General features: G+C 35.6%; 1 protein-coding gene across 1 annotated transcript in view; it reads right to left on the reverse strand.

Annotated features, from left to right (window-relative positions):
- Positions 1-10,452: 10,452 nt before the first annotated feature.
- The window catches only part of LOC140245104 (carbamoyl-phosphate synthase [ammonia], mitochondrial-like), a 132,958-nt gene continuing 118,191 nt past the window's right edge, over positions 10,453-25,219 (reverse strand). The window contains exons 28-34 of the mRNA XM_072324701.1: positions 24,846-24,935; positions 19,483-19,653; positions 17,713-17,787; positions 16,082-16,240; positions 14,687-14,802; positions 13,189-13,318; positions 10,453-10,954 (exon numbers count right to left, since the gene is read on the reverse strand). Of these exons, the coding sequence (XP_072180802.1) occupies positions 10,853-10,954; positions 13,189-13,318; positions 14,687-14,802; positions 16,082-16,240; positions 17,713-17,787; positions 19,483-19,653; positions 24,846-24,935 (843 nt within the window). The 3' untranslated portion in view covers positions 10,453-10,852. The remainder of the gene's footprint in view (positions 10,955-13,188; positions 13,319-14,686; positions 14,803-16,081; positions 16,241-17,712; positions 17,788-19,482; positions 19,654-24,845; positions 24,936-25,219) is intronic.

A 25,219-nucleotide genomic window follows, 5' to 3' on the forward strand; every position in this document is an offset into this window, starting at 1 on the left:
TCTATTTTCTATTTTCTTGTCTTTCTTTAAGGCGTCAAAATTTCACTTTCCCCAGCAACTATCTTCTGTTTCTCTTGGCATGCTTCTGCCGAAGATCGCTGTTTATGTTTATGTTGCTTCTGTTGTTCTGTTACTATTTCTGTCTCTGTTTTGCGTTCTTGTCTGCTACTTTGTCTTCAGTTCGTCAGTCTTGTCCATCCCGTTTTGTCCTGTACAACCTTTCCTTTAGTAGTTGTCTTGCTGTCTAGTCCTGTTTTATGTTAGTTCGCGTCTATGTAAATGTATTTATTTGTTAATCTAATAAAGTGGGCTTCCAGACTTCCTCCACTCTGTTATTTTTTTTTTTTTTTTGTATATTCGACGGTTCAATAAAATTTATCTTTTCGTTGATGTTCTTCTCCAGAGGGACCCACATACTACAAGCTCTGTCTTTTTAGTGGGTCCCTCCATTTTTCGCATTTAGAAAACAACGGTATACATGTATTTCGCTTTGATCACTTCTGTTTCTTTCTTGCAATACAATGTATGATTACTGGTCCTCAATTGTTGTAGTCTTTTTATTTCACTATGTTCTATTTACCTTATTTTCTGTTACTAAATGAAGTGAAACATATGTTTTTGTTGAAAAATGAAATAAACTTTGAACTTTGAACTTTGAACTTTGAATCTAGAGGGAAGAGAGGTTATTGATTCCAAGTGTTTTTAAGATGCCATGGGGGTGCTGTCTTGGGAATCCCAACGCAGCCTGGCCAGCCAGGGGGAGGTGTCCAGTACTATAAATGGCTGAAACACTGGTGATCCCTGGTGTGCTGCTGACGACCCATTGGCATTGGCAGAATTAACACCTTTCTGTTATCTTACCTGATACAATAGAAAACACACCCATACAAAACCAAATAAAACACAAAATATTCATTAAGGTGACTCATAAGAGTCCTCACACATGAGTGCTTTATCCGGATGCAATTAGTATTCAAAAGTTGTTGGCTTTTGATCGGAATTTTTAATGGTATAAAAAGGTTAATAGTTGGTTACACAGTGTAACACTGTCTTCTTATATTGCCTTTTTTCCATTGAGTACCATATCAAAGGTTTGATACTAGACTCATTAAGTAATGAGCACATGCATTTTAGGGCTTTCATTAATTGATTAAAAAATAATTAATGTGGCTGAAATCCTTTTTAGCAATGCAAACCAATATTGATTATGTTTGCATTGTCCCATTTAAGTGATGATTAAGAAATAACACATTTTCTGTTTTATGAAGTGCAATGTTCTCCACTTTGATACCTTGCTTTGTCATCATTCCTGAACCCATGAGCACGAAAAAAAGATAAGAAATGTGGGATATGATGCAGAAAAGATACCAACATATGTTTGGTCTTCCTGCTGAAGGATACTGCATGTGCTTCATCATTTGTGTATTATACATGTACTGGTATATACCAGATTTTGCATATCAGATCATGCTATGAATTTCTTTTCATCACACCATTTAGTTTGTGTAAATTGGTCAATCCCGTCTTTGAAAACTTAATAAAAAGTAAAAGTCTAGTTGGTATTTTCATGTACCTTTTGAATTAACATGGTGTGAATGAAAAGTGACATGAAGATATGGCTCACACTGTCTTGTGTATTATTAGAGGATTGTTTGCATTCTAAAATGCATACACCGTGATGTACAGTCTGTATCTTTTTCATTTTGCATACATGCAACACCTGTGTTTTGGTGTACACACAGGAGTTTAAAAACGACTTCAATTCTCTTCAATTTTAGAAAAGGTACATGTACATGGGGGAGGGCTAAGCTTTAATGTACATAATGCTCGTTGGTGTTCTTTTGAGCTCGAAAAGTTTTGTAAAAGATATCCAAAAACAGAATATATTTATACTGTATTTATGTGTGGTGTCTGTAGTGACTGTGTTTCTATAGTATAATGAATTCACAATGTTTTGAAACAAGTGATATGTAAGATACATGTACTTTGCAAAAACAGTACGTCATCTTTATAACTGCAGCCATAAATCTGACATTTTTAATATTTTTATATTTAATGTTCAGCTGTGAGATTTTATCGAGATCATGAATAATTGATGATGATGAATTATCTTTGTACTACTTGCTCTCATTGTATATGTGTCTCTGAAATAGACTATAGAAATTTGCATATATGCATATACATTGTAGATGTTTTGTAAATGTTCTATTGAAAGGTGTTCTGTAAAAAGGCACTACATAAAAAAAAAAGATGTATATATATATATGTATGTTTAAGTGGTGGTGGCTTATTAATGAAATATTGTGAATGTGAATTCATTTTTTTTTTTTTTTTTTTTTGAGATATGAAATGATAAGATGTAATGAAACAGTGCGCTGTTCAATTTTAGTGCAGCTGGTGTGAATCTCAAAAGATTGGAATTCATGTGCACCTTAATGTTTGATTCAATTGTTCATTTATACTGTTTCATCTTGCTTTTTCATATCTGAAATAAAAAGTTGATTGAATTTGCTCATTTTTACAGCTGGAATTTTGACCTCTCTCTGATGTTAATGTGCACATTTGTGGATATGTGTTGTAAAGGAAGGATAGTAATGAGTCAAAATAATCTGCCTGAGGACTGAAATCAGTGTCAGATATGCATTCATATCAATATCATGTCTGTTGCAACTACTTACAATATTCAAATACAGTGTGTAAACCATGGCAAACCCTTGTAGTGGTTACTTTACAGTACAGAAAGATTTGTGGTAAATTTAACATAACATTACTGCTCAATGAACGCATTTCATAATTATAGATTTTTTTTATTTTTATTTATTTTATTTATTTATTTATTTTTTATTTTTTATTTTTTTTTTTGGGGGGGGGGGAAATACATTATTATTACATGTGTGCACACATGGTCTGCCAGCATTGATTTCATTTACACACAATCATATAGTTTATGTGTGTGTATATATATATATATACATATATATATATATATATATATATATATATATATATATATATATATATATACACATATATACATATATATGCACTTAGCAAAACATATTGTTCATAGAAGATTTTGATGAAAATCAATGCATTATACAATGTATATCATCTTACAAGTAATTTAATTGGCTATATAACTATTACATTTGTAGGTCAATAAAAAGGGAAATAAACATTTTAACACAATGTGAGACATGAATGAAATAGCCAAAAAAAAAAATTGTTCTCTCTATTTCTTCGTAACCTCAAAAATAAAGTTGGAAACGCAAAACGGAGAAACTAAGAATTTTCTGTCAACTCAAAACTTCAAATGAAATAGGGAGTAAGGGCAAAATGATGATTGAATAAACAGAATATCTTTATTTCATTCTTGTAATTCAGAAATTAGAAATTTAATTTATTTCAAGAATCAAATATTTCTTACAGGTTTCATAATTTGAGAAATCAATTCAAATTTCTACCATTTATCGCTTCTCTCATTTCTTTTGAATCTGAATTTGACAGAAGATTCTTCATTTTCCTTCATTATTTTAGCCTTTATTGATCTTTTGGGCATCAAAGATATACAGATCATAGCTGCTTTTTTGCAACTTAATTTGTTATCTATATTGTGTTATATTTGTCCTTTTTTTCTAACTACACAGAAAAGCGCTTATGAAGAGCACGCATGAATGACAACTTGCTAATTTCTGCAATTTTCACTTTTGTGCCTTTGAAGAGAAAATGAAGGTGTTCACTCATGCGTAAAGTTTACATTTTTATTGACCTACTAGATTGACAGCCATGTTACTTTATTACCTTTCATAATGGTACATAGTACATTAACCTTTATGCAAATGTTCTATGAGAAACATAAACTTGAAAAAGTGTTAACTTTCTTTTTTGCTGGGTGTTTATATATACATGTGTAACATGTAGATACAGTAGATATTTATCATTTCATCTACACACACACATGACCCAAAAAAGCAATTCAGCTCCCCCTGATCAAGTTATCATATCAAAAATCAAAGTGAAATGATTCTTCTAATTGGTATACATCTTGTATGATTACCTGTCATCAATGACCACATTTTGTGGATCTCTTTCTCCAGTTGTTGCAGACACATTCCACAATAAATACTCAAAATACATGGCCCTGTTGCATGAAAACTTGCAATCAAACATTCAGAAAATCAACCCAAGTCTGGTATGAATTGATCATCATTGAGTAATTGGGAGACTTTGGTCGATTTTCTGACATGCATCAAATCTCAACTTTCATACAACAGGGCCCAGTTTGTATGTATCATCTATGGCTATATTGGGCAAGCTGTAGGCAATCCTTGGGCAAGCCTTGGGCAAGCTTCAAGCTCACTTTGCAAATTTTCAAATCATACATCACTCAAAATTTGTGCACACATACATTATATACTGGTGTATGCAAGTATACATTTAAATACATTGTATTGAAGTACACCAGTTATATTCTAGTTCATTAGAGCTCAAAGTGGCCTTAAAATCCCATTAGTGTTGGGATTCATGGGTAGTCCAATTCATTTGCTACTCCCTGGAGTACTATACAAAAACCACAAGTAGCAGCAGCCAGCGAATACATGCATCAGAGTGTACACTCGTCACTCGCGGTCGATTCCTGTCAAGATTCTGCAGCTCTGTGTGTCCTTACACAGAGATCAGTGATAAAGCTGTACACAATTCGTTACTGGGATTCTTGAATGTATCTGAACCAAGCCAGCCTTCCTACTCCATGAATACCCATGCCACGGGGTCTCAAACACTACAACTCAGAACATACTGATGATAAACCAGAGTAAAAGAGCCATAAGAATTACAAAGTAAGATGGTTTTATTTCACATCAGCCACATAAGTCACACAGTGCATTTAAAACAAATGTGCATATATTCAGAGACAAAAAATTCCAAACCCAAAATTTAAAAAAAAAATACCCCCACCAAATTGAGTAAGCTACTCTATTGAAAGATGAGTGCCACCAACCAAATGTGCACATCCACTGATTCTAAGAAAACAAAAGACAGGTCTGGAAAAATCTGCTTTTATGACTTGTTACTCCTTCAACTTGAGAGATAAACATTGTGTAAATTATCAACCTATGAGATATCTGCAGTTATAAAACCTCCTGAAATATTCGCATTGTAGTACAATATATTCAAAATCTCATAGTTAAGTGATTTGTACAATGTCTTATTCTGTCCTTAAATCCCATTTTACTGTTACAGTTAGGTTGGTTGCCTCTACATATCAAGAATACAAAGATACTCAATTAAAAGTGACACATTAACATATAAAAGACATTGATGAACATAATAGTTGTTACAATAGCGACAGTCAAAACCTCAGAATTCAGTTATCCATTCAATTTTCCCTTGATATGGAATGTTTGTTAGTTTGTTGTTTTTTTAAGTCTGTTTCCTTTTTCCACTGTTTTTATAGTGATATTTGACTCACACCAACAAGCTTCATCTATAACTATGTGCTCACATTTTAGACTCCGTTCTTTTCAGGACAAAATAATTTTCCTCTAAAGAGAGGCAGAAAATATTTCAGCTTATAACTTTGAAACAATTGCAAACATTATAACAAAAATGAATGAAAACAATACAATCAAATTGTGCAACATCATAATTTGTCAAGATGTTTGACTCACACCTGATGCTGCTCATAAAAACACAAAATGTGTACTAACTATGATCATATTATAATGTCACTGGTTGTACAACCTTTGACAGTGAATAGAAATGCTTACATTTGAGAAATATTGAATAATGTGTCTTTTGAGACTAGAAACATGACATGAAATGATTGAAATATCTCTGATCAGAGTGACAAAAAAAAAGTAGAATCATAGGGGATTAAAAGAAGTGCCAAGAATGTTGAACAATTCAAATCTCAAACAACTGAATTAAAAAGAAAAGATTATTTTCCCTGTGATAATCTGAATTACAGTTTGCTAAGAAAATTCATATAAATGTTTTCTTTCTACAAAATTAAATACTGTATGCATCAATATCATTATACAATTTTCAATGAAAAAAAAAACAGATTAAAAGAAAGTTATTCGTCTTTATAGGTAATACTCAAACAAAAAGTTATGGTTGAAGATGACAATATCATTGTGACAAATGGGAGTCCCATTGTAGTGAACAGGATTACACAAAATTTCATTAGAAAAAGAAGATTCTTCCAGGCTTGACTATCTTGCAATGATGAGGTTCCCCTGTAGTCTATGATACCTGAACTCCACATGATCACATTCTCAATACCTTGTCAAAAAATGTAAACCTGGTAGACTGTAAATTTCACGAGGTTGTTTTTGTTTTAATTCAATCAAATTTGACTAAATTTATGCATGTATTCCAGGAGCTGACAAACTATAAACGCATAAGACAGTAAAATTTTCCATCACAGAATGGCCTCCTCACTACACCTTCGTTTAAAGACCAGAAACATGTTATCGCACCAGGGCCCTGCTTTATCAAAAGATAAAATTGATTGTAAACTCCCTTACCACACAGGCTACCATAGACTTATGATAAAAATCAACTATATAATCAATTATAACTCTTCACAAAACTAGGCCTAGGAACAGCTGTAGCATTGATGGCCTTACAGACTGCTCACACACATGTTGAAATGCACTCTGTCATTTGTCGTTTGCACACACACTCACAGAAAATAAAATCCACACATCAACTTTTAAGTAAAACTTACATGTGTATCAGAGTTTGTGACCATATCTGTGAGTACTCTCTGGGCTGGTAACACTAAAATATGGCTAATTAAAATTTTTAATCTGGGTTTTTTTTGTACTTCATTCACTGATGAAAGAAGTCTTTTTCAAGTTTCTTCATTCAAGACGCAAAGGAAGGCAAGAGGGACCTGTTACAAATTCTTTTCATCCGACCACACAAAGAGATAAAAGAAAGAGTGAGAGAGCAACACATCCTCATTTTCAAGCTCTGGACAAATGACCATCCACAGACATTTCAAATATCATGTAATGGTAGAAATAAATATAGCCGTAGATATACAATGAAGATTTATTTGGGCATACAGTGATGAACTAAAATTACCACCATACAAATAATAACAATAAATAACGACAAGTGATTTTAAGTATGAGTGAATTTCATTGTTACCCATACTTTAGAAATTACCAGTTTGAAATGCCCGACGTGTATTTCCGTTGTGTCTAGATATATTGCTGATCTCTTGGGATGAAAAGTGAATGATATGCTTAACAAGGCATGGGTAGGGATTGCACGTTACAACTTTGGAGGACAGTTTCCCTCCTTGTCATGCACACTAGACACAAATTTACACCTTTGCTGTATAGAGACATACTGTTTAAGGCAAGGACTGTTGGTGGCCAGATAATGTACTGCTGAATTCCTCCCTTCTGTTTTTGTTAACTGACATCTTTTATCAAATTGGTTTACTTTGTCTTTTATGTTAATATCATATGTATGTGTAAATGATACTCAATTTTACTTTATTATTTTATAATAATTTAACCCTGTTTATATTATGGACAACTAGAGTATGTGGATAAAGTGTAAGCACAGAAAATGTTCAATCTTTGCAATAATTTGTAATCTTTGTAGTAATTCACATTATTCTCCAACTTCAGAGCAATCATCTCCTAAACAAGATAAATCATACACACCTTATTATAAAGTCAAAATCTTAAGTCTGCTTTTGCCCATTTCTAGCCAGCTTACATATTTAAATTACTTCCATCACTAGCAGTGCTTTTATCTTTCAACTCTTTTTTTTTGCTTTTGATTTGCAGTGTTGCAGATAGATTCCTAATGATATAATTTGTCATGTAAATCATCTCATAACATTTACCCATACACATACACTATGTTCAAGCAGACCCTGTTTACCGCAATAATTAGTCACTCATAAGCACACCTAAGAAACTTAGAAACAGAAAGCATACAGGCATATAGGGAGAAAATAAACAAAGGGAAGTCACACTCACGTCAAACAAGCTTTTACTGTTCTTCAACAGGAGTTGCGACCACTCATTCAATCAAGTGAAAGGAAAAAAAGATTCTACAAACATTCTCATACTCCAGGATGGCCGCTTGAATCGCACTGTGGAATTGCGTCGTAGTGAATTACCACAGTACAATGTCTAATATGCTTTTCCGTTATGCTGTACAATGCACATCACATCTCTAAATTTTTCTCTCATTTACCTTTCAAGTTTATCAGCTGACGGTGGTGAGTAGATAACATCAGATTAGGTAGAATGGCTCAAGTTTCATCAAAATTGGAAACTGTAAGTTACATTTTCACCTAACACAGAAATATTAGACAAAGTGATTATGTCTTCATCTCACAAGCCTACCAATCATACATACATACATTTTTTTTTTTTCATGTATGAAATCGAAATTGTGCTTTTGGTTGATAATTTAGAAACACTGACCTCTTACACTCTCTAAAAATTATTGTAGCAAAGTAATTATAAGATTAAGAGTATTCCATGCTAGAATACATCCTACTGTCAGTGATTTCATGGCTAAAAAAAAAAAAAATGCAAAGATCAATTCATAGTTGCATGAGAAACTTTGCAGAACAATAAATTATATCATTATTTCAAGCAATTTGAGTATACATGTACGTTTGCGACTGATATCGGGGATTTCTAAAGTCTTTGGAAAAACTTTCAAATTTCATAACTGTCTTAATTCAGATCCAATTTTGATGAAACTTTACCATTCTGTTCAGTGTCTGAGTTCACTCCACCTACAAAAGCTGACTTACATGTACGTGTACATCTTTTAGCTGTCTTGAATGCGAGGGAACACTTGTGAATACAGTTTGCTGTCAGTGTCTTTACAAGGCATCAAACATTTCATCAGAAACCAACTGTGCACGTGCAAGAACTGATCAGTTTCCATTACTAAATATCAGCCATCACTGTGAAAAATAAACTGCTTTATCGACTAGAGGAAAGATGGACATTTGCCCCGTTCTGTTTGCCTGAAAAAAAACTTCCCAAAATAACATGGATGTACAGGTGGTTACCCCATTATCATATTTCAATTCATTACATGTATCACAATGCTTATCACTTTTTTCGAAGAGATTCCTGATCTTTCATTTTATTCATTCTAAAATCAGCCTTTCATCTCATGCAAGAAGAACCTGAAAGGAAGAGCCCCCGCGAAAAAGAAGAGAAAAGAAAATTAATATTTTGATAAAATCAAAGTTAACATTGGAGACATGGCAGCAAAGTTTACTTCACTTAAACTTTGTGTGTTTCTTTAAAGATTTAAAAAAAAGCCAAAAAGTACACCATTGACGTACACGTAAGGACTGAGCAATGAAATAGGTTAGCAACCAACAGTTTGACCTCCAATATTTACATCTTATAACTGCTATAAAAATACATTGTTATAACCACACACACATGCATACACACCCACCCACACACACACATACAGACCATTCATGTAACAGCCTCCACAGTGATCTTTTCTTTTTTTTCAGTCTCACATACCAATACCAATTTTGGCGATGTTATTATGATACTCAGGAACACATATTGTTTGGTTGTTTCGGGGCTTACTTTTTTTTTTTTTTTTGGGGGGGGGGGGGGGGGGGGTTGGAAGGGAGGGGGTTCCAGTCAAGAAGAAACTAGAATTGTATAATTTCAGACATCAGTCTTTTGTGACCAAATTCAGCCTTTTTTCTTCCTAATCTTCTTCTTTTTCGAAGATGAAATATATCCTTAAAGCTATCTTGGAGCTCTTAAAAGGCAACACTTGAAAAAAAAAATGACCCTGCATAGATTCCTGACAGCATTGTTCTCTGTCCAGTCCATTTCTAGCACCTCTAGTCCAAAACCCTCTTAATGGTACTCTTAACTACAAACCCACATACTCAGCCTCAACCCCATCGCTCCTTTACAAGAAACCATCTGGGAGACAGACCAAGTATCGGATCACTCCTCTTCAATAAACCCTGCATGATGCTATTTCAGAACAAATATCGTGAGAAGAATGACACACTATACTTAAATGTGATAATTCACATCAGCCATTATGATTTCATCAACTTGTCGCCTTAAAGTCCCATCCATTATAGAATGCAGCATTAATACACAAACATTTCACCATGACCATGGACACTAGAATACCCTTAGCCATGAATGGAAGGCATTGCACACATTCTCCTAGAAGTCACATGATCAGGTAGACATATGTCACCTGACAATTGCAGGTTGTCTTCCTCAAGACTACACAGAATAATGCACACTGAATACCTGCTTACCATTGTGAATATCACATGCATATTATATATAGGGTATTGATAAATCGTTTTCTCAGTACGAGTTTAAATACAGCCAGCTTTTTTGTGCAACCTTGTAGGATACATGCAGACTGATTTTATCTAACATAAATATGGTATGAGCAAACTATAAAATGAATGAAATCTACAAGTACAAAATGACAGGTTCGGCATCTCTGCACACGGCTTGTATTCAGTGACTCAGTTGCAGCATCTTAGAAATCACTGTTACGTAATTCCTTGTACGGTTTGCGAAACTTTCACTGAAAATTCGTGATTTCAGTATGTAGACTTTTACTCTAACGTGGTGTGAAAACCATCAAGCTTTTATACTAATTCCTAACTCTTTTGTAAAATCAAGGTGTCACTTATTTATAGAAAAACTCCAGAAACATACATGGAATAACCATTTCTCACTCGAAATATTTCACTGTACTATTTAAGAATACAGTCAAACATTGCTGGTACATGAGGTGTGAACACAACCCATTGTTAACCCTAGGGGGCATTCACACAGAAAGCTTAATGGTGTGCTTCAGCGGCAGAAGGGCGGGTGTAGTGGAAAAGCGAAGTGGCGTCCAGACTTCCAACATGGTCCAAGGCTTCTGCAAAGAGCTTGACAACCTGTTTTGTTGGAAGAGAATGAAGATGTGGGCATGAATTTTGCCCAACTCTTTTGTGTGAATGCAAACTACAAGGTGTACATTGACGACAACGATGGCAAATTTGGGCAAAGTGCTCAATTTCAGTACAAGGTGAATGTGGGTATCACGTATTATTCCCTATACTTTGTATGTGTACTGCTTTATATATAAGACAGGGCTCAGCACAAGTGAAGGCCTGGTGGCCCAGGGCCACTAAAAATTGATGTCAGGCCACCAAAAGAAAAATCTGATGGCCCACTCTGCCTACTAAAATTAAAAATAAATTTTGATCTCTTTTACATTATGTTCACTTGTTAATTTCAAATTTCAAATTGATTTTCAGCAAATTGTTAAAAATCAAAACCAAAAGGGTCGTACTGTACCTGTTATTTGGAAGAATGCTTATAAATCTACCCACTTTTGATAAACAAGCTTTTTATGTAATGAAAATTGATTGGTTTAGTTTTTATTTACACTCAAATCTTCTACTTCTCAGCCAACGATTTCATGCCCTCTTGAGAAACACTCACAATGAAGAGTAAATATTAATGAAGAAGGAACAGAAAGATATAAGATACAGCCACAAAACCAGATATCGGGTTTATAGGAATTTAAAGGGAAATGAATACCAAATAGAGTCTGTGCTTAATTATGTAATTTGAGGTTAATGCAGCAATATTAGTAAAACACATCAGGGAAGTTTGGGGAAAATTGGACAATCCATTCAAGTTTTATGAATTTTTAAGTTCTGGTGCAGACATTGCGGGATGAGAAGACTACACCTTGTGATGTCAGGTATGTACAATGATATCAAGAAAATAAAGAGAAAATTCAACATATTTCCATTTTTCTAGCATAATGAATGAGCACTTGTCTTACCTATTACAAAAAGCAGGGGGAATAATACATTACCCACAACATATGTCAGTAACAAATACACATAACGGGAGTCTGTACTTTTCCATCAAAAAATTAATTTTGCAGAAGTTTCCTCACATTCTTTTTATATCTTCTCTCCCAATAATGACTGCACTGAAACTTTAAAACTTCATAACTTTTTACAGATGGTTCAATCTTAAACTTTACTGATGTGTTCTACTAACATTGCTACATTCACTCAATCCATTCACTCAATCCTTCTGTATATTTGGGGTTCATTCCCTTTTTAACCCTTACTGTACTGGGCTATTTGGCTCCATGAAAATACTGGGGGGGGGGGGGCCTCGGAGGCCCCCCCCCCCCATTGATCTCGGAAACGCACTGTCCAATGAACTTGAAAATTTGCATGCTGATAGATCTTCGCGTGCTGAATCTGATGGTGTAATTTATTTTAATCAATTATGCATTTTTTTTTGCATAATTAGCTAATTAATTATTCATAATGCATATTTTATGCATTTGGGGGATATTTTCATAATTTCAGCCTAAACAAGTACAAAATTACATGAAAACTGTAATAATGAAGAATGTTTCCCAAATGTAAAATAAATCAGAGAGAAAAAAACCCGAGAAAAAAACAACTTTTTTTGTTATGTTTTCTATTGTTTTTATTTCTTATGTTTTTTATTGTTTTATATTCCTTATGTATATCATTGTTTCTAAACTTTGCCCAATTTATTTGAGAACAATATAGAAGCATGAACCAAGTGGAAAACCAATTCCTGAGCAAAATTTATAAAGTAATGCAAGCCATGGTCTATTGACAGTATGTATCTGTACACAAATATATGCAGCGATTAGCCATTTTAATGACATACACATACTAATTGGCCCATAACACCCCCTAGGTAGGTCCGATATGGACAAATGTGGTATCAAAATGTGCGCAAGACTTCAGGGGAAAAAAAGTCTTGAAGCGAGAATCCGAAATTCCCAGCGGTCGCCATGCAATCGCCAAAAGTATGGAGGAGGGCCTCCCAGGCCCCCCCCCCCCCTCCCCAGTGCAGTTAGGGTTAAAGGTTACAATGGGTCATTTCTCTGTCAATGTACTACCTGATGTCTTGGTCGAGTTTCCCCACCACCACCATCATCAACATTATGCCTTTGCCATGTACATGTACATGTGTAGTTACAATTTGGAAAGCAAACACCGTTGCAAAATAGCACACCCCCATGAATTAGAAATGGCGCCCTCTACTGCCATACTTCACATATGAGAAAAGCAGAATACTATGCTTGTTAAACTTAAGATGTCCTCTCAATCAGAAACCATACCTCAAAGTTTGTCATGAGGGGCACAGCGGAGTCGATGGCAGCTCTGCGGATCAGGTAGTTATCCTTCACATACTTTGTGTTGTGATTTGGCAGGTTGATCACAAGATCAATATCGCCCTCGTAGATCAGTCTGGGAAAGGAAAGTGTTTTGAGAGGGATAGATACAAGCAAAGACATGAAATATATGTGTACAACTGTATATACAGCTAGAAAGAAGAAGATGGGATACTTCCAAGTCTAATAAGAATTTGAATTGAAGCCTCAGTCTTCTGGATCAATGGCTGAAATTAATTTCAAATTGTTTCTCTCACAGTTAACAATATGGTTTGCCCAAATTAATATGGTTTTATAGGGTCCCCCCCCCCCCCCTGCATAAAAACACACAAATGAACAAAGAAATACACACACATTGACTTACAATGTACACACACAAAAACAAGAAAGACTGCTATGTGAGTAATGATTTCTCTGGCAGGAAAAAATAATAAGTAGCTCACAGGCAGAGAGATAAGACTTTATTATCTGGAGTGTGCAGCCTGCTAGATGCAGTGAATCACTATTGCTGATGGATGACAAATAAGGAGGCCACTGACCGCAATAGACAGGTGACCATTATGTGCAAGATCTCTGATGTATACTTTCTCTCCACTAAAGTTGTAGTGCCAAATAATGTGAAGACCCTAAAAAGGCAGGATAAACTTAATTTGCGAACCTGAAATACATATGTCAATTTGCACTAACACAATGAAAATCAAATTTTCAGTGCAGTTTCCAACCCCAAGCATATTCAATGGGAGAATCTCCCGCTATGTTCCCCTGGCAATTAAACTAGAGACTCTGATCGCCAAATTATGTGCAGAACATTATGGGTTCACAGCACACAATATCATGAGTTTGAAGCATAACATGCTTTGCAGTTAGGGCCCAGGGCCCACTTCCGAGAGACCTGGAAGCTCTAGAGTTATAGACGGACTCTGGTGCTTTCTCAGCCTTCAGTTTGAACATTGTATGTGACAAAACTACAGCTGGGAAGGAGAGTTAAGCTAGATTTTATGCAGAAGAAGACAAATCCAAGGAAGATATTGAAGTTTCTTGAAAAAATCGGAAATCAACATTTTCAGGTGATTTTTATACATGAAAACAGCAAAATGTGTACAGACTTGAGGAAAAAAAAAATCTGAAATCAGATTTAAATCTACAGAATATCATGCCTGTGACATCTTACAATCTAGTAAGCAGAAGACACACACCTCTAGCGGGAGAAATTCAACCTCGTGAGGGAGACTGGGAAATTTCTAAAAATGGCATCAATACAGTAGAGCTCCCACCAAAAGTGGAAGAGTTGGGGCCTCTGCCACTGTACAGTTGTACTTGCTTCTGTTTTCGAGATGCCAAGACAAAAAATAAACAAAATAAACAAAAAAATAGGTGGGGGTACTCCAATGTCCATGCCTGTATGTGCCTAGGTCATTTGTTCACAGTCCCACAACAAACTTACTTGGTGGCCATTGGAGCATCGCTCTCTTCATGCAAATCCACCAGAGGCCAGCCGACAGTTGTTGCCGGGATGTTGTGAGCATTGAGGTACTCGGCAGTTGCTTCTGTTGCATACAACTGGATGATGAAAGATGGCGTACATGTGGAATAAGACAGGAAATTTACAAATCAATAACATACAACACTGGATGAGAATTGCTAAAATAATAGAATAAAAATGTTTACATTGGCAGCCATTTTTTTACCATCTCATTCTTTTTGCAAACTTTGGGAATGGTTTAACCCTAATCAGGATGAGCTCTTTGGCTATGCTATAAGGCAAGGAGGAGGCAGATTCCGCCAATCTCCCAAGGCCTTCTCGCCTTGCAGAATCATTGCGTGAATGGTTAAAGGGGAGCAGATTCAACCCCCCCGTAATCATGAAAAATACGCCCATGTATATAACTGTACTATGTCTTACAGCATGAGCTCTTAAAAATATAAAATGGTGATACACATCATATGTCTAGTCATATTGAGCCAGGTATCCTGTGCAAAAATATACCTAAAGAAGTTTACAGACACATGCTTATGCTCAGATTCACCACAATAATTTAGCTGTGAGAAATCACTGATGCATGAGTCGGTTTTACTAATCACATGATGGGGCAAGCAAGAATGTCAACAAAAGTTACTACTAGGGAGGTCAATGAAAAAAATACTCTAACAATTCAGGTATCCAGCTAATCAGACAGCCTAGATTCCAAACAAGAAAAAAAAAAGATTTGAAAACAAGCAAACAAACAAACAAAATATGACTGCCCACTTTAAAACAACAAAAAGGAAACCAATATGAGTTTAAACTTTTCTATGCAGTTTGAAAGAGCAAGCTCTACGCTTTGACTCAAATGATATAAAAATTGTTAAAATTGGACCATCCTAGCATTTAAAAAAACAAAAAATGATTGAAATAATAAAGAGAGAGGAGGTGCAGTTTCAAAGAAAAGGGAGAAGAGGGGATTTACAGATTATGGTCACTCAGATGTTCTGTGCAGAAATATCAGTTTTCCACCACTGAAGTAGCAATTAGTTGTCCCAAAATATATAGTCCAGAAAAACTGCTGAAAAAAACATACCTCATTCTGGTCAGTTTCCTTCTGTTTGCATTTCAAAAATACTTCAGTTACAATTTTGTTTTAAGATGCCAAATTTTGACAGCAGGTTGAGAAAAATTACTTTGCCAAGTAAGACAAAATTAATAAATTTGGGTCAGACAAACTCAAGAAATTTGAGTCAGTCAACTCAAATGACACAGTTTGGTCAATTAAAAAGAATCCTAATCTGTGGCTTTTTGTGAATTTTGAGCTGGTTAGTCACACATGACCACAGAGGTCTCATCTAGGACTTGCTGACTCACATCGTATCCCATCTGGTGGAAGCGCATGGCGGTCGGGAGGAACTCTGCCTGGAAGGTCTGTTGGATGCCGATCATGACACCCTTCTTTGGGATCTTGAACCCAGTGGAGAGGAGGGCCTTGAGGAAAGCCGTCTGGACGTTGGGTCCGAAGCACGCCACCTGTTGGCAAAGAAGGCATATTCTTCAGGAACTAAGCCAGAATGCTTTCCCCTTGGCAATGAATGAAATGCTAACACAGACTGATATTGTGTGTTGTTTCTTTCATCTTCACTAGTGTAACTTCAACCTCCAGCTCACCGCCGCCCCTATACTGTTACTATATGCATTCCTTTCACTGTTCTTACATTGTACAAAATTGTATGTTGCTTCTCTCCTTTGCTCTTCTCTTTCTAGGGTTTTCTTTACAACAAACAACAGGCCTTTTAACCCTAACTAGGCCGGGCTATTTAAGTAGATGATAGAGCCGATGATAGATTCTTTTAAGTGTCCTTAGCAAATGTAAGAGAAAAAAATTGCACAATCAGAAAAAATTTCCTAAGTATTTTATTGTTTTTTGAATTTCTTATGTATTTCCTTGTTTTTTCGACTTCATGTTTTTCATTGTTTTTTCAATGAAATTTGTCCGTGACATTGTTCCGAACAAGAAAATGCATTACTAATTGATTTTAATCAATAAACCCCCAAAATAATCATGCTTTTATGAAATTTGCCTGTAAACACAGTTTGCATTGAGATTGTACACAAATTCACGTTTTTGAGCAATTTTTGGTCTGACATGCACGTGCATATTTATGCGCAACCTCGGAAACGCGCACCCGGGCATTGCAAATTTGGTGTCAAAAGATGCGGGAGACTCGAAAGAAAAGAGTCATGAAATGTCGCGGCGATAGCTTCTCGCGATAGTGATACATCGCGCGAAACGTCGAGGGGGGCCTCGGAGGCCCCCCCCCCCTGGCCTAGTTAGGGTTAAGGACTGCATACATTTGGTGCTACTGCAAACCTCTTTCCCTCTAGTCTCATATTTTGGAAAATTATGGTTGAAAAATAGATGCTACAAGTATGTGCTTGTAAAAGGGGGTCAATCTGTGACCCGATTTACCTTTAGAGTCAGTTGATACCATACACAACAGTATTGGAATAAATCACGATTCAGTAAATATTGCATTGCTACATTGAAACTTATCCTAAGATTTCTCTGATAGTGACAGTATGATTCTAAAAACTTTTGTATGCTGGAGTGTTTCATTACTCATTTAAACATTATCATACAGCTAAGACAGCAAAATCCAACAATTTCTGAAACTGTGCCACCACATCATTCAAGGATTTCCTTTTAGGTGTCTGCATGCTTTCCTAAATCCAGAATATAAATGAGACCCCTACCCCTCTTTCTATGAGAAGATAATGAACATAGAGATTTAATGAAAAACTGAAAGCCAGAAATTACTTTCCTGATCAATTCATGATAATGCCTCTAGTGACAAAAACTTCTCATGTACTTATAGCAGTCACTGAAATTTTTGAATGATAGCATCATTATTAATATCACACTGCATCAAACATCACTGAATGATTTCTCATAAACATTGAATGATCAGGAAAATGATAAAGATATATAATGCCTGACTTACTTCTCCAGTTGAGGCCATTTCACACCTGAGCAAAGGGTCCGCATCCCTCAATCTTGGCCAGGAGAACATGGGTGCCTGGAAAAGTAATCAGCATGTATGGAGAAAATGAAAATATCATCACACTGATATCTCCCTTCAGCATGCTAAATAGATGTACATTTGTATCTGGTATCAATGTCTCCCCTATCTAAATACTTTTACACATTAAAGCCCTTCTTGTTGGCAAACACTCAACAAAATTATGTGAAAGTACAACAATTTACAAATGTACAGTAATGCCAGAAACCTTGAGAAAGACTTTGTGTATAAATTGCTCCCTCTGAGTACGTAAAGCACAATTTTGCACCATGTTTTTTACTCTAATAAATTGAGTAAAAGCAGATGAACAGAAACACTGAAGTTTCATCAAAATCAGATGCAAAACAAGACATAAACAGAATTTTACATAGTACATTTTTACCAAACAGTGTACCATATCCTCCCCAAGGTGACAAGACCTCATATCACAAAATAATTACTTTTCAGAGCAAGAAACCAAAAAAAAACCCAATAATAATAATAATTTTTGCACCATTTTTGTAAAAATTTATAAGCTAATATTACAGGTGCATAAACACACACATGCACACACATGCACACGCATACACACAATCAAAGCCACCCATCTGCACACATAAATAACTTGCATTGACACCATATGTATATACACACACACACACACACACACACATCACGTACAAGCTGCATGGACACATTTGAACAATGACTGCGATCATGTTCAGACTTATATCACTTTCTGTTCCCCTATCTCCTTAGATGTCTGGATACTTGTGGTTAGATGCCCATATCATACACCGTATAATATATATTAGATATCATTTCCCCTGATGAGGTCTCCTTCAAGTTTAAATAGCTGATCAACCATTAAAATATAAAGGTCTCCTGCATACATGTATTTCTTTCTCGTTAGTTGTAATTCTATCACTCCCCTGCTTTTGTTTTCCTTTAAAGATTATATGACATGAAGTGTTTCACTAATGAATTGATTTACATTGTACATGATGCTGTGGGATAATGCTTTGTAATATTCCTTCTTCATTTACATGTACATATCAAAACTACACCTTTCCATGTTCACTTGTTGGAAAGGATGCAGAAATCACATCAAATCAAATCAAATCAAATCAAATCAAATCTTGTCACAACTTCCCACTAGTTTGTACATATACACACATGCAAAAAAAAAAAATGAAAGTCATGATTGAGGTCTTTAATCTAGCAACTACAACGCCCTTTCACTCAAGAAAATCATTTTCGCTGGTTTTTTGCAACACAATAAAAATTTGATGCAATGAATGAACCCAAAAAAGTGTTCGTCAACTGAAGTCTTGTGAGGTCATGACATCAAGCTATTTTCATTTGTTTATCTAAATGCCATAACTATGTATGCAGGATTTCCTGTCAGATATAAAACTTTAAAATCTCATTACTCTTTATTTCAAATTTACAAGTTGTAGGTTCAGATTTGATGAAGTTCTGCCATTCCAATTGTTTGATTTTCAATCAATCTATCAATGCAAACTTGGATAATATGTGATGTTACACTTCAAACCAGAAAAATCTTCCCTTCATCATGTGATTATACATTGTACTTGCATACTTGAAAAAGGAGTTTGAAAGTAATACTAAGCGCATGCAAATCTGCACGACTGATCCATAATACTGAAAGAAGATTACTTCAAAGTGGGTACATAAGTCTGCGAGTCATACCTTGATTCCCACGTAACCCTTGGGAACGAAGGGGTTCTCCAGGGTCGGTAGGAGACTGGGGTCAATGTGCTCCCCAATCATGATCTTGGTCGCCACGTTGATGAAGTCACAGTTGATCGTCTTGGAGACAAATGGGAATGACCGCGAGGCACGCAGATTGCACTCGATGACCTAAAATCAGTTTAATGGTAAAGTTAACAATTCACAATTACTTTAACCCTATAAAGCCCAAGGGGGGCACGTTGTGCCCCCCCCCCCCCCCTACCACATTTTCGTTTGCCACTCCTACACCCTTTACTCGATTTCAACCAAATTTGGTGACTTTTCCTAAAATCTTATTGCAAACATTTTGATATATAATTTAGCTATGTCCGACATTGCTGGCTGCCATGGCAACCGTAAACTGACAACCGTGTCAGTCAGATTTTGAATGATTTTCTGTTCCAATTTCACTTAACAATATAATAATGGATGAAAAGGGGGTTTTCTTGGCTGTAATTTGCTGAAGGACCAAAATGTGAAGTAATTATGGTTGTGAATTACCCTGAAATGGTCTTCTTATTATTTCCTTTATTTTTTATATGACATATGCATCAAACAATAGATATAATACAAATAATCGAAAATAAAGCATTTTCGAAAGAGTACCCTTTTATTTTGTGTTATCTTCACACAAGCTTGCCTGTAATTTCATTTTGTTATCATATTATCAATCTGTAAACTCAAAATTTCAATATTTTGGAAATATGAAATGTGATACCAATATATGTACCCATTCCAAGCAATACATCATAGGTTTCATATATTTCTTTATATTGTAATGAGTAGCGCCCCCATATGTTGACCTTGAGAAATTTCAACCATAACAAATAGTGAAGGTTGACTTGCTTTTCCTTTTTGGTAAATATGAAAATGATTGATATGAAATAAAAACATATATACTGAGGATAAAGAAATAAAAAGAAAAATACATGATTTTAGCGTATTTCCTATGTATTTCTGTAAATTTTGGTAAATAGCGCCCTCAGTGGATGACCTTGAGAAATTTCAAATGTTGGGTCATGTAGAGTATGAGTTGCTCTACCCATGTGCCAAATATGACGGTCATACATCATATAATATTCCTTGGGCCTGGAAGGGGTCAAAATAGCTTGGGCTTTATAGGGTTAAAGGTCCTGTTTACCTTTGGGAACAGTGATTAAAAAGATTTTCAAGATATGACATTTAACGCGTATGTGTAGGTCTGTTGTACCACAAAACATCCTATCATCAGATTTTTGCAGTAAAGCTTTCTGAAAGGGGATGGCTAGAAAGTGATCAGTGGAAATCAGTGGGAATGTTGGGGGATGATTGTTCCAATTCTTGTGGGATTCATTTATGAGTACATTATATATCTATTGTTGTGTGAAAATTATTTGCTTCAGAGCGGTCTCATATTCAAGTACTCAATGTGCAGTTTAATGCCCTGTCACTGTACAGGCATGCTAACCTGAAAACATTAAACTGCACATTACTTGAACATGAGAGCATTCTGAAGCAAACAATTTTCACACAACAATAGATATATAATGCATTCTTAAATGAATCCCACAAGGATTGGAACAATCATTCCCCAGCATTCCCACTGATTCCCACTGATCAGTTACTAGCCATCCCCTTTAAGATATAAGGAGATATCTGTATTTTTCTCAATAAAAAAGTCTGGAAACATTTTTATTATAACTATCGTTCACATTTTGTATATTCAACAGTACTTAACATCAATTTCAGCGGTTCAAAATTTTACAGTGGTTGTTTCTGTCCCTAACTCACATTTTAGAACTATTTTAAAGCACTAATGCTGGGATTTTGTTTCATCTGAAAATGGTAATTTATGCCTATAAAAAGATGACTGGCGAGGGAGAGAACACACAGGACAGGTGATTTCAACTTTGGCACTGGTGCTGGTGTTAGTGCTATCTCGACACTGACACCAGCAAAATCCCAGACTTCAAATCAGTTGGTGTTGTCAGGTTGACCTCAAAATTATAACATAGTTTCGTTAACTACTTTTGGATCTGGTGTTGAATATTGTCTACTCAAATCGAAATTCCTGTGGGACTTTGTGGTGGTGCGAAGATAATACAAGTGTTGGAAATCGATAATTATAATCAGTATTGCTGGTGTTAATCTGACTGTCAGTGTTGGCCCTTTTGGGACCTGAACACCAGTGTTAGCCCTGGCATTGAACTTGAAATCACCCAATATCCCATCTTAAAAGGGATGGTATATTTTTGGTCAAGATAGGGCTTCAATTTTTTTTTATTTTCAATTTTTTTTTTTGTGTGTGTGAGATAACGAGAAACTACATATTAAATATGAAAAAGTATTCTACTTCTAAAAGGAAATCAAAGTTTATTTGATGAAAATAAGTTTTGAAATGGCTGAGATATCCCAAAACACAGTGGTCCTCATAAAAGATAGGACCTAATATTTATTGAAACCACTTTATTTTGGATATCTCAGCCATTTCAAAACAAATTTTTATCAAATATACTTTGAATCTCTCTTTTAACTGTCTGCTCTACCATATTTCATAAGTGATTTCTCATTTTCTTACAAAAATAAAAGTAAAAAATAAAAAAAGCTAGAGTCCCATCTCAACCGAAACTATACCATCAGGGGAAGTCATGATTTCTACAAAGATGTAGTGAAGCTACTTACAATCTCCCACAAATGGTACTTGTACTTCAAACCTCAAGGCCACAATATTCTGTATATTTCAGACATTCCCGACAGCCAAAGTCACCATATGTAACATTTCATGTTTTCATAGTTAACATTACTCTGAGACTCTATACCTAGACTTCGTATTTCCATAAAAGCCATTCTCATACATTCACTGTATATTCCCACCAAGCCCATAGTATGCACATCACAGCTGTTGTGCCGCATAATACCCATTGGGTATCTCATAGTCTATCATGCACCATTTCCCCAAATCACACTTCCTTTATTAACAGTTACCTGTTGCAAATATCCTGTTGCAGTTTCATTTTTATCATTTTTAAACAAAGTGTAGCAATCAGCAACCCTGAAAACAACATCGGCCGATCAGTTAGTATCATTTTCCATTTGTTTCCATGAATAGGCTTAAGTTCCGTAATAGGAGAATAGCACCCTGGATGTCCAGCCCACAGGGACATATAACAAATGTTCAACTGTTACAAAGTAAATGCCTGTTTGTTTTTTGTTTTTGTTTTTGTTTTTGTTGTTGTTGTTGTTGTTTTGGTATCATGCTTTACAACAGTTGCGACAGAAAGAACCACTGCTCCTAAAATTGCTCACAATTTCACATCAATAAATTGGAACATGCATATGAAAGTACCCTCACTTTCTTGTAAAGTCAAATAAGCACAAAATCATAATTTACCAGTATGGTTGGGTGTCCATAATATCGGACACCTAACGTTTTTCTATCAATAGAAACGTGACAAATCTCACAATTTGCCTGAAATTTTACTCACGTGTGGAGAAAATACTCCGGATTCACAAGCGCGCACTGAAAATGCGATCTGAGGTACGCGCTCTAGATGGCGGCTTCGAACGCGTGGGGTGTCATTTTTTCCGCACTCAGTTGCCGGGCTCATATCGACCGACCACCCCGCCCTCTATTGACAATACGTATAAAGCGTACTTAAACGCGTTTTTTCGACAAGCTGCTGTTTTTTTCTAGTCGTAATTTTTTTCCCCAATAATATTTGAATATATTTTGAATCCTTCGATATTACTTTTGAAGGACTGTTTGATGAATTTGACTTGATTTTCATTAGGAAACTTTTCATCGTAATTGAAATAAATTAGATGAGTCGGTTTGTTTTTTCACATTCATTTCTCGTTTCTGCATCAACTCGTACGGTCGTAGCGGGCGACAAAATGTTTACTAGTATGTCATGTGTATGTGTAACGTGTGTGCACGATCGTACAAGCGGCGGTGACAATTTTGCGGTCAAAATCGTCAAATTTATTACGGAAGGATAGTCTACATCTAACAACGAGTCAGCAAAGGTAGGCCTAACTTGTTAGTTATATGTAGTTACACGATAAACCTTATTCGATTTTGCTAAATTTCGGTAATTTAGAGGGAATACTTAGTTGTTTTCGCCACATTTTACTCGGTAGCGTAGCCCAGTGAAGAATCGAACACCGTTGCGCGTAGTCCCATGCGTACATTTTCTTTCTGTACGCGCAATGCCATTATAATGCGCGGTCGGTCGTTATGGACCCGGTCGGTGGGTTGGACCCCTACCATACTGGTCAAACACAGACAAACTTCCGGCAATTTAAGATCTTTTAACGTGAATGTGATAAAGCGGGTATTGTGCTTTGAGATGCATACAGCCTCTCCCTGTTCTCATGACTGTGTTATTTTTGGGGAGTGAATGTAAATGTGAATTAACCCTAATCGGGCCGGGCTTTTTAGGCTATGCTAAAACCAAAGGGGGGCAGATTCAGATTTAGTGAGCACTTATGAAAGAAATACAGGAGAGCACAAATGGTGAGTAGACCAAATTAATTTTGTACACTGTATGCATCAAAAATGTTCCATGAAGATTACACTACATAATTCATTTAGATTTAGATCTCCACACTAAGAGATAAAATCATTATCTTCCACTTGTATTTATGAAATACAGAAATATCTTCCTTTTGGCTCCCAGTCTCAAGGAATAAATGAATATTGACAACATCAACCCATTTTAAAAGGATTTTATAGGTTTGGTTGAAACCTAATTTCAGGTTTCTAACATTTTTGGTGAGATAATGAGAAACCTCTTATGAAATATGAAAGTGCATGTAATTCTACGAGGAATTCAAAGTTTTATTTTAAATGAAAATTGGCTTTGAAATGGCTGAGATATTCTAAAAAGAGCAATTCTAATAAAGTGTGGGACCCACACTTTATTACGATCGCTTTATTTTACTTTGTTTTTGGAGGTTTCAATCATACAAAACCCGATTTTCATCAAATAAACTTTGATTTCCTCTTAAAATGGTATGCTCTGTACAATATCATATTCTTGCAAAAAGTTAAAAGCCAATTCTCATCTCCTCCAATACTGTACCATCCCTTTAATGTATATATATATATACATTGTAAGTAACTACTGTAAAAGGAGAAATTTTCCAAGCTACTGCAAAAAAATAAAGGCACACTAACATTTTCGCTTGTAATATGTACCGCTACTAGATGTCATGATTCCGTGGAATTACAAAACACATGATATAAACTTTACCCTGCCCAGAGCGAAAAATTGCTTGCATGAATATATCCACTTTTACAGCAACTCAAAGGTAACCAATAGTCTGTCAGTCAGTCCCACCTTGATGTCATTGTGCCGGGCCAAGAACTGGATGTTGAACGGTCCTGAAATCTGGAATCGCTGAGCAATCTTGGCTGTCATCTCTCTCACCTGAATGAAAATGAAAATAAAAAGAAACAATGTACCACCTGTATAATTAGAAAAACACTCAAGAGAGTGCAGACCTCCACCAAGCAGCTCATTTCACACTTATTATAAGCATGCTGAAAATCGTGCAATTTTCCAATCATAGAGAAGCCTAGTCTTTACATCAGCTTCCTGCTACGCAGTGCCTTGAGCGGAGAACGCGTTTTTGTGCGCGTACACAAATCTTAAATACTAGTACGCCAAACTTGAACTCCCAAGTTCATTGACCCTATTTGCCAAAAGACAAA

This window comes from Diadema setosum, chromosome 22 (genome assembly GCF_964275005.1).
Source record: "Diadema setosum chromosome 22, eeDiaSeto1, whole genome shotgun sequence".
Taxonomy (NCBI): Eukaryota; Metazoa; Echinodermata; class Echinoidea; order Diadematoida; family Diadematidae; genus Diadema; species Diadema setosum.